Source organism: Pinus tabuliformis, chromosome 1_2 (genome assembly GCF_031772625.1).
Source record: "Pinus tabuliformis cultivar Carrire ecotype Pingquan chromosome 1_2, CPIR1, whole genome shotgun sequence".
Lineage (NCBI taxonomy): Eukaryota > Viridiplantae > Streptophyta > Pinopsida > Pinales > Pinaceae > Pinus > Pinus tabuliformis.
The window spans coordinates 699,981,787-700,000,671 of NC_142298.1; the positions used below are offsets into that span (position 1 = coordinate 699,981,787).

The following is an 18,885-nucleotide window of genomic DNA, read 5'->3' on the forward strand; positions in this document are numbered from 1 at the left end:
TCACTCATTTAAGAGTTAATCTTCCCTCTGCATGGAGCTCCATGCTGAATAATTAAGTCTCCCCGAGCTTCCATACATTCATTTACTCATCACAGGCATGGGTGTGCTACGGTCGAGTTCATTTAATCTATCTGTATTGACCCTAATTTCTTATCACAAGAGGCTTTATAGTGTCAGCGCATGCCAATTTTTGAATGCTCCATGTCCTTCTTAAATGCCTCAGTTGCCGACCCACTACATCTTTAAAGTCATGTATTCCGTTATTAGGTAGTTATCACCTTGAGATTTTTGTATTAAAAGATCTCACAGACAACACATTCCTATCCACTTTAGCCCCTTTTCCCTTTTCATCATATGGTTGGGGGCTAAGACCAGGCGCTTAGTCCTAGGGCGCGAGGGCCTTTGGACACATGTCTAGGAAACTCATTCCTTTGTTAAATAAAATCTCGCATATTGGCGAAATCCTTGACCTTTACACTAGACAACCCTTGCAACATTGCGAGTGTTGATCACCGATTAGGCCCACCCAAATATCACAATCGACACATCAACAATTTCTGAGCCATGCCATTGGTGTGAACTCCATAACCTGTGATTGCCTATCAACCTTCATGCTTAGCCCCTGGTTCTTTGGCCCTTTTTGTTTTTGTGGGCCAACCACTGTATCAGAGCCCCCCAGTTGGAGGTTCGCTATCGGAAAATTCCTCTTGATGCACAATGCACTGCTATCGTTGATCGTCGATTTTTCAATGTCAGTTATTGATGATCGCTGATTCGCCTTGTTTTTGTTGTTGGTCTTCTAATGTTTGCGATCATCGATATGCCATGTCGTTGGAACCTCAGGTATGTCACGCTACTTGATTCCCTGATCGTCAATCTCCGATATCGGGCCTTTGCTTTCCTCTTTCCAAAGGCGACAAAGCCCCCAACTTCAATAGGCCATATCTTTTGCTACATAAGCCCATTTTTGGACTCTTATATATTGTTGGAAATACTATCTCATGAAGTATCCAATGGAAGGGGGCTGAAGTGAATGCTGGATGAATATGTGTTGTCTGTTGGCATTCACTGAAGGATCTGGGCAAAGTTATCCATTATCTCATTCCTTTGCTGCTCCAGGGCTTCTTAGAGAAGTAGTTTGATAATATCTCCTTCTCCATGGTCTTTCTTTTCTTCCCCCATGGGAAGTCATTGGCGTCGACGGGGATGGTCTTACAAAGGTTCAACCAATTCAAGTCCCAACTCCTTATACCTTGACCTCGTTGGGGACATGCACAAAAAGTCAAAGAAAGAACAGGCCACTTTGATACCACTGATTCTGGTTTATGCAGGAACGAAATGAAATACAGAGATAAACAGAAACACATATCTACAATGAAAACAAGCTTTAATTTAATAATAACAAAGTACTAAAAACTATTACACGCAAAATGGAAATAAACTAGTTTGGACGATAATAACTTATTTCTGAGAAGAGATGTAGCAACTACATGCCTTCTGAACTATGTTACAATGAGACTTGAAGGCCTATTTATTATTGAGAAACAATGGGAAACCCCAAACATCCAAAAACCTAACCCTAGGAGATGAAGCACCAAAAGTTTGTGGGCATCGTTGGGGTAAATTGATATATAAACTTCCTAGGGTTGTAACTTTGGCATACGATCTCTGTTTGATGCATACGATACCTTGTTAGAAATATCTATCCGAGGAATACAACTTTTGACTATAAACCCATATTATAAACTACAAGTTTTCCCAAAAAAAAAGGACGTCATTTAGGATCTCAAAACGGATCTGGAAGTTCAGGACTTGAAAATTTGCCAAAAATAGTAAATTGTGCTACAATTAAGGAAACTAAAAGAAATAGTGGTGGGGGTCCAAGTGGAATAGGTGGGTGGACACCAATATCCACTTGGATCACATACCTCGACTAGCTAATCGAATGACCCAAACCAATTGACTTACCTTGACTAACAAGACTATTTGAATGACCCAAACCAGTTGACTACCTCAACTAACTAGTGCCTGATAACTATTTAATTTCATTATAGACAATGGATTAAATAAATAGAGAAGGTCTATATATCCATTGTAAGTCCATTTAAACCATTATTCAGGCTCAGGATGATTTAAATGCACAATCCCATCCCTTAGGAAGAATTCAGGGAACCATCAACACATATTTATACAAAGAATCATATTCATTTTGGTGTTATGGGAAATCTATCAGCATAATAACTAACATGCATTATTCAATTCAAGAAAGCATATGCAAACATGAATATATTGACCCTTATAGGAAAAATGATTCCTTAGTAATTACACAACATTTAACATCATTCATTCATACACGAATAAACATTCTTCATTAATAACATGGGTAATAAACTAGAACATTTAGCATATGCATGAAATTCAAAAGTACAAGGGTTTAAGTAAACACTTATCTTATGAAATAAGTCTAGCAACTAAGATTGAGACTCTAACTCTCCACCCAAGCATAGATAAGTTGTAGGCAAGTCTTTCTTACGTTATCACCCCCAAGCCAGATTCTAGAACTTGAGGAGTGCTTAACAATGTAAAATCCATACTTCCAGCTAAAACAAGGCCTCCAAAGGTAACCCAACTTTAACCACCACCCAATCAGGTAATCAAATGCACAAGGACTAACTTCCCTTAATTATTCTCAACAATTTTCCAACTATCATGTCATAGGGCCTAATCTCATTCCACTTCATCACATGGGTCTTTTGTAAACATAAAGATTGACATATCTAGTCCAGGAGCATAATTTCAGTGTTTTATGGGAAGATTCCTCAGTGGCAAGATATTAATAAATCGGTATGTTCTCATGACCACAAGCTTCCCAATGATATTCCTCAGCCTTAAGCAAACCACTGCTCAATCTCAGTAACTTAAATTTGATCATATTTTATCACAAGGGCCCATTGTTTCATAAATAATCACACCTCTAAATCAAAAGAGTAACTTATTATAACACGGGTAGGTTCCTCAATGGGAAAGCTATTGATAAATCAATAGGTTTTTTAGACCAAAATCTTCCTAGTGGTTTCTGCAATCCTAAGGCAAGTCACTCTTGGTGGTTATTTTAGCCCTAAATAAGCCACTACTCAATTACAAGACTTGGAGAGCTCAATATGAAAATATGGAAAGGTTATTCAGCTAGAAAGTTACCACTAAATCAATAGGTTCTTTAAATCACAAGCTTCCCATTGGTTGCCTAAGGAAAACCACATTTGATGGTTTCTTCAGTCCTTAAGCAACCACAGGAGGATGAGAGTTCAAAGGGGAAGGTTCCTCAGCTGGACAAACTATTGTTAAGTTAGTACGTTCCTCAATCCACAAAATTCCCAGTGGGTTCATCAATCTTAAGGTAAGCTAGACATGGTGGTTTATTTAGCCTTAAGACAAGCCACTACTCTCAATCCTCAAATAATAATCCCTCTTGGGCTTCCTTATTTGGTCTATTCCTGAGAAACTCTTTGTTCAAATCTCTTTCTCGTTTCCCTCCTCTTCATGAGGAATTCTTACTTTCTTTTCCCCTGCCCTGACTCTGCCCCTTCCCAATGGAATAATGAATGTCCCCTTGAATGAATGAATGTCATCCAAAACCTCTCAACTCCCCCTATTTTTCTCGTCTCTAAATGAGTGAGCCGGTCCTACATAAAAATTCCCTGGGGGCCTCTCACTTTGTTGTAACTGTATGTAGGTTGTAGGATCATGTGCTTGCACTCTTTCCCACACCTAGAAATATTCAACCGATGGTTCTATTTCGTGTGTGATTGTGGGGGTATTGTTACACCAAATCCCTATGCTACTTCTCAACCTGCTCAGCCTACTTGTCAGCATAACCATACTTCTATTTAATTTTTGTCCTCTTTCTTGTAGATTTTCCAAGAAAGAAATGTGGGTTTTGTCCTTGTTTTATCAACTCAGTTAATTACATGGTCAACCCATTTAAGGCAAGTAGTTCAACCTCTATGATGGAAATAAATATCCCAATTTCCTTAAACAATCTCCAATCCCTGAGCTCTGGAATTCATGTACAATTCTTAGGCCTTTTTTAATCATAATCAAAATAAATGTAATATTTACAATGAGGGGGAATTAGTTCGGGGATGTCACACTCTTCATGGAAGTAGGTAATCCACATTGAATTTGATGCCCTAAAGCACTATGTAAAAACATCCTAAATAAGATTGATGAAGATAAAGTTCCTATAATTACCATACAATTGTGCCTAATCCATCTCAATTTAATAAGAGGGTGGAAAAATTCTTTTAATAAATGGTCAAAACTCAGGGACATCCATGAATGTATACTTGTTAATTAAGATTTATGGAGAGAAATATAAATTTAGTGAGGGAAGATTAAAAGAAAGTAGCAATAAATCACAAATCATAAACACAATGTTTATTTTGGAAAAGCCCAATTTAGGGAAAAACCAACTAGCCAAATTATATTAGTCCCTTGGTCAAAACCCAACCAAGTGAGCCTTCACCACTCATCTCCTTGGCCCATTACAATGAAGTCTTCCCAAGCCTTTTAAAAGTTCCATTATATGCAATCCACAGGCAAGAAAAACCATGTGCCCAAAACCACCATTGTTTGACCAAGCAACTTTCTCATTGAGTCAAGTTTACTTAACAATCCCCCCTTAAACCTTGTCTTAGGGTTTCCCTTGACCAAATCAAGCCAAACTAGCCAAGTGATTCAACATTTCTCACCTGTAGGCCTTACCCTACTCAAAGGTTATATCCAAGGTTTGGCATGTCCCCACCTTTTCTCTGTCTAGACTTAACTGGTCATTTGCTACGGGTATGCATGCCTTACCAGGCCTTAAAATTGTATGTCCATTTTCATGTAATAAAAAAATTCAAATCCATTATAATATATATATATATATATATATATATATATATATATATATATATATATATATATATATATATATTCCTTTCATTATTTCCATTGCTTTCACTTCACCTACTTCTTCATTTTCTTGAACATTTATGGTGCCTCATTTCCTTTCCTATGATGGGCATATCGTAAAATCATAACATCCATGATACTACATCTCATTCAAGCATTACATCAAATATTTCACATGCACACAACCACTAATTTCTGCAAGCAAGTCTTAAGCTCACATAATTAGCTAATCCACATAGCCCATCTAATATAGTCTACACATCAAAGAGACACAATTTCATTCCTCCATTCCCTTACATGATTCATTCTGTATGTAAAAGAAAAACAATCAACATAGCACTCAACTTACTATACATGATTCACATGTATATCATTTTACAAGAATATCATATCTTGTATTCATAGTTGACCTTGATAAAGCACATCATCTAGAGGTGAAGTGTATGGGCCAATTCTTATGCCTCCCCATGACCAGGAGTAAAAAACCATGGGGGTCACACAATCCATTAGCTTGTCCTATGCTAATGACTAGATAAGGTCTTCTCATAGGTTCAATGAATGACACACCCTACTATCCTTTAACCCTGCCCCATGATGGAGGCTCACACACAGTAGATCTTTCCCTCTCACCCTCTAGGTGGAATCAGTCAACAACAACCAACAACATCTCATCTCTTGTATCGATCTTCAAAGGCAACATTCAAACCCTCATTTTTATTGATAGAAGCTTGGTGATCTACATGTGTGTTTAAGCAATATCTCCACTTACCCTACCAGACCTCCATCTTCATTGCCAAACTCTCATTGCTGCTCAATTTTGTTGTCCTTACTACCCTCACCTAAGAACTCAAAGCTCTGATTCGACCTCTATATCTAGAACTTGACAAACCCCGATAGCATTATATTAACCCTTCGATTCACATCCCACTTCTAGATTCGTTCAAGGGTGTGATGCAACCCACAAAGGAGATAATGGAGCTCTCAAAACTTAGGAATCAATCTATGTGCTCATACTCTTGCCTTCAACTTTGGCTCAGGGTTTGATGTATACCTAAGTAGTTCGAGAAGCTCACAACAAAATTCTTTCAATCGTCCTCCTCTCACAATTCCTACATGATGTAGACCCATGCATTTTTCTTTGGTCCATCACTCAATAGCGCATAATATACTTTAATGGCTTCACAAAGCACATTGGCCACTATTGTGAGAGAGTTAAGGCCAACTTGGATATAATACCATGTTATAATTACTTGAGAAACATAAATTTACTAAGAGAAGGTTAAAAAAACCAACAACAAATCACAAATCGCAAATCACAAATCACAAATCATAAACATAATGTTTATCTTGAAAAAATCCCAATCTAGGGTAAAAAACCAGCTAACATAATTCTATTAGTCTCTTGGCCAAAACTCAACCAAACTGACTAAGTGAGCCTTCACCATTCACCTCCATGGCCCATTACAATGAAGTCTTCCCATGCCTTTTAAAGGCTTCCTTACATGCAATCCATGTGCATAAAGCCATGGACAAGCAAACCCGTGTGCCTTAAACCACCATTGTTTGACCTTACAACTTTGATTCTTTTAGCAAGTCAAATTTACCTAACAATACCCCTCTCCCATGACAAAAATTTAAAATTGAAAATAAGTGTCTAAATACCTAGTGATGCAAATATTAAATCCAAGAAAACTACGTTATTATAAAACACCATCCATCCCAAGCTTGAACATCCTTCATACTCTAATAAGGTTGTAAACCTAAGGAAAAAATTGATTATTGCCAAACTAAGAAATAACTCACATTCATTGCATAATGAAATTAAGATATAAACTTTTGTGGAAATAGCTTAGGAAAAATGAATGTGTGATTAAAAAATATGGTGTTAACTATTATAATATAAATAATATATTATAAAAAATATATAGTTTATTATGTGTGTCTAATAATAGTTCTTTCACAATTTTAATTCAATTATCAGTAATTATTGGGCGGAGAGTAGAGATTTAACCTCCATGAAATATGTCAAAATATTTATAGGGTTAAGATTTATTTCTAAGTTATGCTCTTTTAATTAATTGATCTCAATTTAATTAATTAAAGAAAATGTCATATTAGATGTGTGGTATTGATAAACCATGGCATTAGCCCATAATATTGTAAAAAGAGCTACTTACAAGTTAAAAATTTCCATGGTAAAGTGGAGGTGAATCTCAATGGTTAAAAATATTATCACATGTTTTTTAAAATGCATATATGTTGAACTCATATATTAACTTTTTAAAAATTAATAATAACAACAATAATTTAAAATAAAGTTATGATTTAGTTCATTTTTATGGTTTTTTTTATCTGGACAATGTGAGATGTATCATGAATAAGTATTTTGATGTTTATCATAGATTGATATCTATAGACTTTACATTTATTTAATTTATATGATTGTGTTAATATAATAATATTTAAAATTCTTTTTAATTGGTTAATAATTTGTAACAATGAATTAGTCATTTCAAATAATTAAAAAAACCACGCTCCTAACCACCAATTAACAAATAAATTAGAATTAATTTTAATACTTAAAAAATATAATTAATAAATCAATATAAATTTATTTTAATTTTTAAACATTAAAAATTATATTTTTCCCTTCATCTCTTTTATATATATATTTTGCTTAATGATTAAATCAATGTATTTCTTATTTTGGAAAAATAAAATATGTAAAATTTGTATTTTTCCTTTTATCTCTTATATATATATAATTTTCTTGACGATGATGATGATGGTGGTGGTTAACATCCACTGAGACCAAATTTTGGTCTATTGGACCTAAAGAAGCAAATTATTTAGTTTGATTTAAGATTTTATTCCTATGCTCAAAAAGCTTGGAGAGAAGCCTCCCCAGTTCACTATAATTTTGACATCGTAAAAGGCTAGGAAGGTCAGTATTGCGACAAAGATTATGAAATTGAGATCTAATGTGGTTGTACCCGGGGCACTCTAAGAGGAAGTGGTTTTCATCCTTGATGTTCCTATTCTCACAGAGATGGCAGATCCTTTCCATCAATGGCGTTTTAGGAATTGCCCAACGACCTCTTTCACTATGGAGCTCATGAGAGTTCGTTCTAATCTTCGCTATATTAATTTTCTTCTTTGAGCTAATTAAAACAGAGAGATACTTTTGATCTTCTAAGGTGGGGTTGATGACCTTCTTATAATAACTTATTTTTCTTTTAGTTGCTAAATCTTTCTCACAGCACATTTTTTCTTTGAACTTAGAAATAACAATATTTTTAATGTTATTAATGTTTTGCAATGCATCATTCTCGTTGATCTCCCAATGGTTTAACCAGGCCCTCGTGTCTTTATACCACCCTCACTTGAGCCTTCGGTGGTTTTGGTTGGAATTTAAAGCTAGCTTAGGAAGTCTATGATCTCCTATGTTATTGAGTTTGTGCTTGTATAACAGAAGCCTAGTCATAGCTAGGCTCTTGATAGGGGAGAGACCTACTTCTATAAGGAGAATAGGATATGATGTATTGCTTTTAATTTTTAGGTTATACATTATAAAACACTTTTGGATTTGCTCAATCTTTCTCCAGGATTCTCTAGAGATGTTGCAACCCCGGACCTCACATCCATATAAGATAACATGAGTGACTAAAGTTTTAAAGAGGAACTTCTTTTTATCCCACATTACGAGGTTTTCTGTTTTACAATTATTTTCAAGACCAAAATAAGTTTTCCACCCCCTATTAATCCTTTCTCAATGCTATAGTTCCAGTTGAGCTTGTGATGAATATCAATTCCTATGTACTTGTAAGAATACACTTCCTCCACGTTATTATTGTCATACATAAAATTAGCATAAGTGTCCTTCTTGGATTTGATAATCATAACTTTCGTTTTATCAATGTTAACAGTCATACCCATGGTAGAGCATAAATCCTTAAGAAGCCTAAGTTGTTTATCAAGATCAGATGGGCACCTTGCTAGAAGAACAATATTGTCAGCATAGAGAAGAAGGATGATGATGATCCCAACTAAGATCGTGCCAGCACATCCTGCTTCCTCTAAATAACCTTCAAGCAGCATAGAGAAGAAGGATGATGACTATCCTAGCTAAGATTGTGCCAACACATCCTGCTTCCTCTAAATAACCTTCAAGCTTGTCGATGTAAATGCCAAATAGGATAGGGGAGAGGGGGCAACCTTGTTTAACTTCGATATTACATTTAATATATTTCGACCACCCCTCATTGCTTTTTAGCTTGGCGATTACATTCTCGTATAACCTTATAGCGACAGCTCTCAACTCGAAAGGAACCTTTAGCTCTTCTAATCTATTCCAAAGGCTGTTTCTAGGAACCGTATTGAAAGCATTTCTAAAGTCCACAAAGCAACAAAAGAGATTGGATTTATCATTACGACATTCCTCCACATTTATCCTAAGCATAACGAGGTGGTCTGTTGTTGAGTGATGCCTTCTAAAACCCGCTTGGCCTTTAGCTCGCTTACCTTCACTTTCAAACCATATACTTAATATATATACTTTTGCTTAATAAATCAATGTATTTCTTATTTTGAAAAAATAAAATATATACCTATTTCCAAAATTTTAATAATAAAATTATATTTTAAGATTTTGTTAAATTTTCAAAATTTACGCATTTTATTTTGAATTCTATAACAATATTAATAATAAGTTCTAAAACAACTAGTAATAAGGTTATGCCAGAAATCTCTCATGGCTGATATCTTAAAACAAATTCAGTTAGATTCCCCGAGGCAACATATCCTAGGGTTTCAAATGGGCTCCACCCAAAAATAGATCATAGGTCATATCTTTAAACAAAATGATGGTAAGGACCTGAAAGTGAAAATAAAATTTTTAAATTTTTTAAAAGCGAGAAGCATAAGCGGAAATAGCCGTTGGAAGACTCCACGCTCCCTTAATTTCTTCTTGTGCTCATTTACATTCTTCACAGCAATCGCTCAATTACTTACTGACAAGAATCCCTCAATTCCCTTCACAACAACCCCTCAACTCGGAATAGCTTGATTTCAAAGTCCATTTGAATTCAGAAAACCAGTGAACAATGGCTTCTACGAGCCTCGCCAAGGATGTTATTACGCTCAGAGGATCGGCAGCCATTGTTAGTGAGTTTTTTGGTAAGTTTTCTAAAAGCCCAGCAGCCCTTGAAACTCTGTTCTAGTTTCAATGGCCATACTGCTATTTTGGGTAGTTTTTATGGCAGTTAATCCGCCTGACTGTGATTGATTTTGTTTATTTTTGCATGAACGGGCAGGTTATGCAGCCAACAGGTATCTGCATTTCTTCTCCCCTGTTCCCATTTCTTTCATTTAACTTTTAAGGTAATGAGCATTGAAAAGGCATTCAGTCGGAGATTATTGTTTTTTGTTTGGTGTTTTGTAGTATTTTGTACAATCGGGGCATCTATCCTGAGGAGCAATTCAGCAAAGTCAGGAAGTATGGGATTCCAATGTATTTGATCCAGGACGAAGCAGTTAAGGGTTTTGTCGCTTCCATAACTTCTCAGTTGGCAGGTAGCATTTGTATTTAGGGTTTAAGGTTTTGAATTAATCATGTTCATGTGCTTTTTGTCCCTTTTCAAGAATTTGTGTGGGTTTGGCTTGGCAATCCTTGGGTCCTAGATACCCAGCTTAAACAAATTTGAGTATAAGGGCAAAATCCTTTGCATCTCTGCTTAAGAGTTACAAATAATAAATGGGATTACTTTCTTCGGACTTTCAGCCACGGCCAAGGGTTTTGGATGATTCCTCTTTAAGGTTTGGTGTCTTCCTTTGAAAAATTAATGTAGGTTTGGCTGAAGATTCTTAGGTTTATGGTTCCTTGCGTGATTGCAAATTCTTCAATTTTGTGTTGAAGGGTTGCCTCTGTCTATGTCTATTTTCCACCTTTGTGGCAGGTGTGGTGATGTTGGGAAGGTTGGCATCTATTTGATAAATTTTGCGTTTAGGATGCGGCTTGGTTGATAGGTCACTCGTTGAAGTTTGCTTTTAGGTCTGGGATTTTGATTCAGAATTCATGAGTTTACGATTGAAAAGTTTGCATCGGGGACAAGATTTGCATTTGGTATGGTTTTTTGTTGTTGTTGTCTCTACGGAATTTGTATGGATTTTGGTGAATTGGTGCTCAATCTAAACTTGTAATTCTACCGGTTTTTTTGTGAAAGATTGTATGGATATGGAGCTCGGTTGGTAGGTTACTGGTTGAAGGTTCCCTCTTACAGGTTTTTTAAGGTTGCATGGGGATCTGTATGGATTTTGGCTAATAGGTGTTCAATTTAAAGTTGTAGTTTTGTTATTTTTCTGAAATCTTGTATGGATATCACTGGGCACAAAGATGGTCGGTTCACAGGTCACTGGCTGAAGGTTTCTTCTTTTTCTTTGGAAAAGCAAGATGCTCTCTGGTTAACTGTTAAGTCTAGGTTTATGGCTTGATATTTATCTTGGGTTTCTGGTTTTTATAAGTTTGTATTGGTTCTAAGGTTTGCATTTCTTATATATATATATTTGTTTTTTTTCTTTCTTTTTGGAATCTGTATGGATTTTGGTTAATAGAAGCTCAATCTAAAGCTCTGTGGATTTGCCATTTTTTGTGGAATTTCGTATGGATATCTTTGAACATATCTTGGATTTTTTCTACAAGGCTTTCCATTCTTCATTTCTTGGGGTGGGGTTATGTGTGTTGGTGTTGGTGGGGGTGGGGTTGGGGTTATTGAGCATTGTGCATTGGGGCTCAAGGTTTGCATTTCACACAGGTTTTTTAAGACCACATGGGACCTGTATGATTCAATCTAAAGTTGTGGTTTGGTATTTTTTCTGAAATCTTTTATGGACATCACTGAGCACAAAGATGAGGCTTGTTTCACAGGTCACTGACTGACGGTTTTCTTTTCATTTGGCAAAGCAAGATGCTCTCTGGTTAACTATTAAGTCTAGGTTTATGGCTTGATATTTATGGGGATTTTGATTTAGAATTCTTGGGTTTGTGGTTTTTGTATGTTTGCATTGGTGCTAAGGTTTGCATTTCTTATATTCTTTTTTCTTTTTGGAATCTTTATGGATTTTGGTTAATAGGTGCTCAATTTAAATTTTAAAGGTGTGGATTTGCCATTGTTTCTGAAGTATGGACATCCTTGAACATATCTTGCATTTTCTCTATAAGGCTTTCCTCTCTTTTCATTTCTTGGGGTTGGGGTTGTGTGTGTTCGCCGGGGGCAGGGTAGGTTGGGGATGTGGAGAAAAATTTCTTGGGTTTGGGGTTGTGTGTGTTTGCTGGGGGAGGAGAGGGTAGGGTGGAGATGTGGAGAAAATGGACAGGGTAGGGTAGGAATGTGGAGAAAATTTCACATTGATCTACATTGCTAATGCATAGTAAATCTCATAATCAGAGTGGCTGGAATTTGGAAAGCTGCAGATAATTGTTCTAGTGATTATGAGAGTGTTGTGACGGACAATGAGGTCATTCAGAAAGGGTTTGTTGAGCATTGTGCAGCGGGGCTAAGGTTTGCATTTCTATAGGTTTTTTAAGACCACACGGGACCTGTATGGATTTTGGCTAATAGGTGTTCAATCTAAAGTTGTAGTTTTGCTATTTTTTCTGAAATCCTGTATGGACATCAGTGAGCACAAAGATGAGGCTTGTTTCAAAGAATGAGGCTGACGGTTTTCTTTTCCTTTGGAAAAGCAAGATGCTCTCTGGGGATTTTGATTTAGAATTCTCGGGTTTGTGGTTTTTATAAGTTTGCATTTCTTACATTATTGTTTCTTTTTGGAATCTGTATGGATTTTGGTTAATAGGTGCTCAATTTAAAGTCGTGGATTTGCCATTGTTTTTGAAATTTTGTATGGACATCGTTGAACATATCTTGCACTTTCTCTATAAGGATTTCCTCTCTTCTTCATTTCTTGGGGTTGGTATTGTGTTTGTTCGCCCGGGGGGAGGATAGGGTGGGGATATGGAGAAAATGCGGAGGGGGTAGGGTAGGAATGTGGCGAAAATTTCACGTTGACCTACATTGCTAATGCATGGTAAATCTCATAATCAGAGTGGCTGGAATCTGGAAAGCTGCAGAGAATTGTTCTGGTGATTATGAGCAAAAACTCGTCAGAGGTTCTTGAAAGATGGAACTTCAATGTTGTGACGGACGATGAGGTCATTCAGAAAGGGTTTGTTGCTATCCTTATTGCCCATGCTACTTCATGTTGCAACCTTAACTGGCCAGCTTCAACTGTGCAAATTCTTTCTACCGACTATGCTTTGTTTTAACAGTATCAGTGTAAATAATTTGCACAGTTGAAGGTGACATTAAGGTTGCGACATGCTTTGTTTTAACAGTATCAGTCCTAAAGTGTGAACAAAGCCACAAGAATACTAAGTGTTTTCTGTAATGTTCATCGTTATTTCCACTGTGCAGTGTCTCAAGAGAGAAGAGCGATAAAGAAATCATGAGAGAGATTCAGGCAATCATGCGTCAAATTGCATCTAGTATCACCTATCTCCCATGCTTTGACGAGCCATGTAAGTAAACTTACTGTCAATATTGGGCTTGATTCACTTTGCATTTCGTAGAACAGGATTTCTATAAAGTTGATTAGAGTAAAACGGCAAAATGACCTAGATTAGTGCTTCCTGATCAGTCTATTAAAACTTAAAAGCATTCTGTTTCCATAACCATTCTCATTGAAACGAAGTGGGGAAATCACAACCGATTGTCATGTTGACCGATATTGTAAAAGAGAAGGATTACGTAGTTTGACTTGAAGTTGATTGAACTGTTATGTTACCATTGTAACACAAATCTCTCAGGGAATTTTCTCAGGGAATTGTAACGAAGTCCATTCTGTTTATTATGATAATTTTCTTTGTTGCAGGCATATTTGATGTACTTGCATACACAGATAGGGATTTATCAGTCCCAATAACCTGGCTAGAAAGTGATGCCAAATTGATCAAGAATCCTCAAGTAGTGAAGCTCCATTCCTTTGACACGCGGGTAAACTCCTGGATCTCCCATGTATTGGAAGCTATTTGAGGCAGTGGAATGTTGAAATTTGCTTTTATATGGGGGAACAATCTTTTGACAAGATTTGAATTGTCTCATTGTGAAATGGGAATGCTTTTGCAATTCATTTTAGAAACTATCATGCATTTTGATTATGAATGTTCATTGCAATTTTGCAGATACATAAAGTTGATACGATAGTTTCGTACAAAACAGATGACTTGGACGAGCAGCAGTAACTGTGTTGTTGAATGCTTGATTATCATATGTTAAGAGCTCTCTCAGCTTTAGAAGGAATGGGAATTTGGTTGCAGGAAACAACTTTTTGTAGTTTGACTTCTTTCAATGGGGAGTTTGAGATAGGAGTATTGGAAATTGATTAAGATCATAAAGGGATCTACAAGTAGTAAATATTTGGAGGATGCAAATGAATGCTGGGGTTGTTTTGTAGGGAAGAAAGTATAATGCTTCAATCCTCATGTATTTTGTTGAAGCAGGCTAAACAACACATTCTGAGCATATGCTTGTAAAATCAATTGGGGATGCTGCCTAACACTCAATCTGCACGTGCAACATGTTTGTTGTCTGTATAATGATGTTATTTTGTTTGAATTGAAAAGAAGTTTGTCTGTCGTTGCCTTTTCCAATACTTTTGTTCAAAAGGAAAATTCCCTTGGTTTATATGTAGAGCTGATTTAATGAGTTGTCAGATAATTTCATCAATGGTTGCACTGTTAATATCATACTGTAAACAACTGAACGGTTTCATCAATGGTTGCACTGTTACGAGGGTTGTAGGAGAAGAACAGATCCCTGATACTGTGATTGATGATTTCAGCGATGGGCACTCTGTTATATCATTATGGGTGGAAGTAAAACTGTATGTTTCTGCATTGCAACTAACAAAGAGAATTTATGGTGCTGTGGACTTAATACACTTCATTATTAAGTTACAGGAATAGAAAATAATAACTAAAGGTTTGTCAAATGACTTCATAAAGATTTTATTGTTGTAGCTGTTAGAAGTGTTTTTATAAAGGACATCCCAAGGGGCTCCACCGCACAACATGTATATCGTTCTACTTTAATACCATGCATGGGGGGTATTTATTCTGCGAAATTCACCTGGGATTTGCACCCAGCCACATTCCATTTGAGTGATTTAATCCACAGCAAAATTGGAACATTGGTGGATCATACGTCATCAACCTCACCGGCAAGCCAAGTAACTCCCCCCCTCCTCCTCCTCTTCCATTGGCAACTTATATTTACTGAATAAGAAGTTGTATTTATTGTGCGAAATTCACCTGGGATTTGCACCCAGCCACATTCCATTTGAGTGATTTAATCCACAGCAAAATTGGAACATTGGGTGGATCATACGTCATCAACCTCACGGGCAAGCCAAGTAACCCCCCCCCTCTCCCTCCTCCTCCTCCTCCTCCTCCATTGGCAACTTAAATTTACTGAATAAGAAGTTGTAAAGTGAATGTATTTGAACTTCCAAACAGGTTAATTGATAAAGTGAGGAACTGGCCGTTAACAAAACTAACTTAACTACTCGCAGGTCAATTTAATATTGCAGTGAATCTCTCAAAACTTTATTTATCACTTGCCACATCGTAGGATATTTACAACTATTATGGTACTTAGAGGAGATCCTAGGGTACAATGGACTTGATGATGTTGCAACTGGTAATGTGAATTTGGCACATGCTTGTCCAAATTTGACTAATTTTTTTTTCTAAATAATGTCAATAATTTGAAAAGAACTTCGAAAGAATCTCCCTGCACATAAGCTGTTCAAACTCAACTGAATCACTCCCTCAGTTGTTGGTGGCATGTTCAGTTTTTCTAATTATCAACAGAGAAATTTACAGAATGATTCTGCATTCTAGGGTCAGATATTCAACATTTAATACCTCCATCCATTGCTGTGAAGGGCCAGATATTCAACTTTGAATATGATCTTGCTATATTAAAATCCTTGCTTGTCTGTTTTACAATTTTTATCACGTGTGAATCTTTTATCCGAAATGTTTTCAGTTCTTTCCTTTTTAATTTTTTTTTTTATGTTCTTTCTGATTTCTATCCTAGCTTTTTTTGTGTTGGTCAAAGAGATGGTTCTTTTTCCTGATATGCCTCTTCGTTCCCCCGAAGGGATTTTCAGACATGATAACTTGCAAAGGAGGGGATGGCTAATAGTAGGACCAACTGCCCTGCTTCTTTTGTGTTGGTCAAAGAGATGGTTCTGTTCCTGATTTGCCTCTCCATTCCTCCGAAGGGATTTCCAGACATGATAATTTGCAAAGGATGGGATGGTTCCTTAGACATGACTTAAGCCATATTACTCCGCATTGTTTTTTTAGAACAGTAGCTGACATATTCGTCTTGGAACATTTCCAGCCATCGATTGAGCTTGTTATTCTTCCCATTTTTCTCTGAAAGGAACTTGGCCTTTGGGAAACCTTCAAATTATATTCTCATGGTCTATAATGAGGAACTGCCCTGATTAGGGAGTCATTTTGGTACAGAATAAGCTGGAAAATACCAAAATAGGAAACATGTATTGAGACTTTCAACCAGTGAAAACTAGGGCCGATGAAGTCGATCTCGTCTCCCTCATTTGTTGGTGGCATGTTCAGTTTTTCTAGTTATCAACAGAGAAATTTACAGAATGATTCTGCATTCTAGGGTCAGATATCCAACATTTGATACCCCTTCCAATGCTGTGAAGGGTCAGATATTCAACTTTGAACATGATCTTGAAGATTTACATATTTTCCATGCCGATATTAAAATCCCGGTTTTTGTCATGTGTATGAATCCTTTAGGTGTGAATCTTGTAATCCGAAATGTTTTCATTTTTTGTCCTTTTTTTTTTTTTTGGTTCTTTCTGATTTCTATCCTTGCTTCTTTTGTGTTGGTCAAAGAGATGGTTCTGTTTCCTGATATGCCTCTTCATTCCCCCGAAGGGATTTTCAGACATGATATCTTGCAACGGAGGGGATGGCTAATAGTAGGACCAACTGCCTTGCTTCTTTTGTGTTGGTCAAAGAGATGGTTCTGTTTCCTGATTTGCCTCTGCATTGCTCCGAAGGGATTTTCAGACACCATAACTTGCAAACGACGGGATGGTTCCTTAGACATGACTTAAGCCATATTACTCCGCATTGTTTTTTTTAGAACAGTACCTGACATATTCGTCTTGGAACATTTCCAGCCATCGATTGAGCTTGTTATTCTTCCCATTTTTCTCTGAAAGGAACTTGGCCTTTGGGAAACCTTCAAATTATATTCTCATGCTCTAAAATGAGTAACTGCCCTGATTAGAGAGTCATTTTGGTACAGACTAAGCTGGAAAACACCAAAATCGGAAACATGTATTGAGACTTTCAACCAGTGAAAACTAGGGCCGATGAAGTCGATCTCGTCTCCCTCATTTGTTGGTGGCATGTTCAGTTTTTCTAATTATCAACAGAGAAATTTACAGAATGATTCTGCATTCTAGGGTCAGAAATTCAACATTTGATACCCCTTCCGATGCTGTGAAGGGTCAGTTATTCAACTTTGAACATGATCTTGAAGATTTACATATTTTCCATGCCGATATTAAAATCCCGGTTTTTGTCATGTGTATGAATCCTCTAGGTGTGAATCTTGTAATCCGAAATGTTTTCATTTTTTGTCTTTTTTTTTTTAAAATTTTTTTTGGGTTCTTTCTGATTTCTATCCTTGCTTCTTTCGTGTTGGTCAAAGAGACGGTTCTGTTTCCTGATATGCCTCTTCATTCCCCCGAAGGGATTTTCAGACATGATAACTTGCAAAGGATGGGATGGCTAATAGTAGGACCAACTGCCTTGCTTCTTTTGTGTTGGTCAAAGATATGGTTCTGTTTCCTGATTTGCCTCTCCATTCCTCCGAAGGGATTTTCAGACATGATAACTTGCAAAGGATGGGATGGTTCCTTAGACATGACTTAAGCCATATTGCTCCGCATTGTTTTTTAGAACAGTGCCTTAGATATTCGTCTTGGAACATTTTCAGCCATCGATTGCGGTTGTTATCCTTCCTATTTTTTTCCGAAAGGAGCTTGGCCCTTGGAGGAACTTGGGGTTCCTAAGCATTTGAGAGCAGCTGTGCATAAGCTGTATGAAGAGGTGAAAGTCAAAATTAGAACTTCAACAAACATTTCTGAAAGTTTTAGAAGCGATATTGGGGTCAAGCAAGGTTGCCCATTGTCTCTTACCCTTTTTGGTTTATATATCGATAGACTCGAAGAGTGATGGTATCCATTTGGGCAAGTTTGTTATAAGGTTTCTCTAAGCTTCTTTTGTATGCAAATGACCTTAGTCTTTGCTAAATCTGCTCATGGTTTGCAAGAGCACTTATTTTCCCTTGAACATTTTTGTAGAAGGGTGGGGATGCAAGTGAATATTAGCAAAATGAGTAGTGGTTTTTCTAACAAAAGAAAACATAACCAACATAAGTTTTACTTTGAAGGCAACACTTTGGAAGAAGTTGTGGATTACAAATACCTCGGAATTGACTTCAATAGAAATTTAAGTTGGGACGATTGTAGAAAGAAAAGAACTTTGGGGGGTTGGAAAACATTTTATGCATTTCAAAGTAGGTGTAGAGAGGCAGAGTTATGGTATTGGAACACCACTCAAACTCTTTTTGGGTTTTTAGTGATTTTGATGATTTTCTACAGTTGTGAACTGTGGGCTAGCAGTACATCCGACATGTAGTGAAAGCAAATCGAGAAAATTCAGAAACTCTTGATAACAAACAAATTCAAAATTAAAATTGCAGTTCCTTATGCTATCTTGTTAAGTGAAACAAGGGGGTACTCATAAGGTGTTTAAAAAAA

At 36.6% G+C, this 18,885-nt stretch overlaps 1 protein-coding gene across 1 annotated transcript; it reads left to right on the top strand.

Moving 5' to 3' along the window:
- The first annotated feature begins 9,860 nt into the window (after positions 1–9,860).
- MAD2 (DNA-binding HORMA family protein) lies at positions 9,861–14,644 on the top strand. The gene is made up of 7 exons (XM_089393928.1): positions 9,861–10,131; positions 10,269–10,284; positions 10,397–10,527; positions 13,056–13,176; positions 13,425–13,528; positions 13,882–14,003; positions 14,192–14,644. The coding sequence occupies exons 1-7, from the start codon at positions 10,059–10,061 to the stop codon at positions 14,249–14,251; spliced, it is 627 nt and encodes a 208-aa protein (XP_089250054.1). The 5' UTR covers positions 9,861–10,058; the 3' UTR covers positions 14,252–14,644.
- The last annotated feature ends 4,241 nt before the right edge of the window (positions 14,645–18,885 follow it).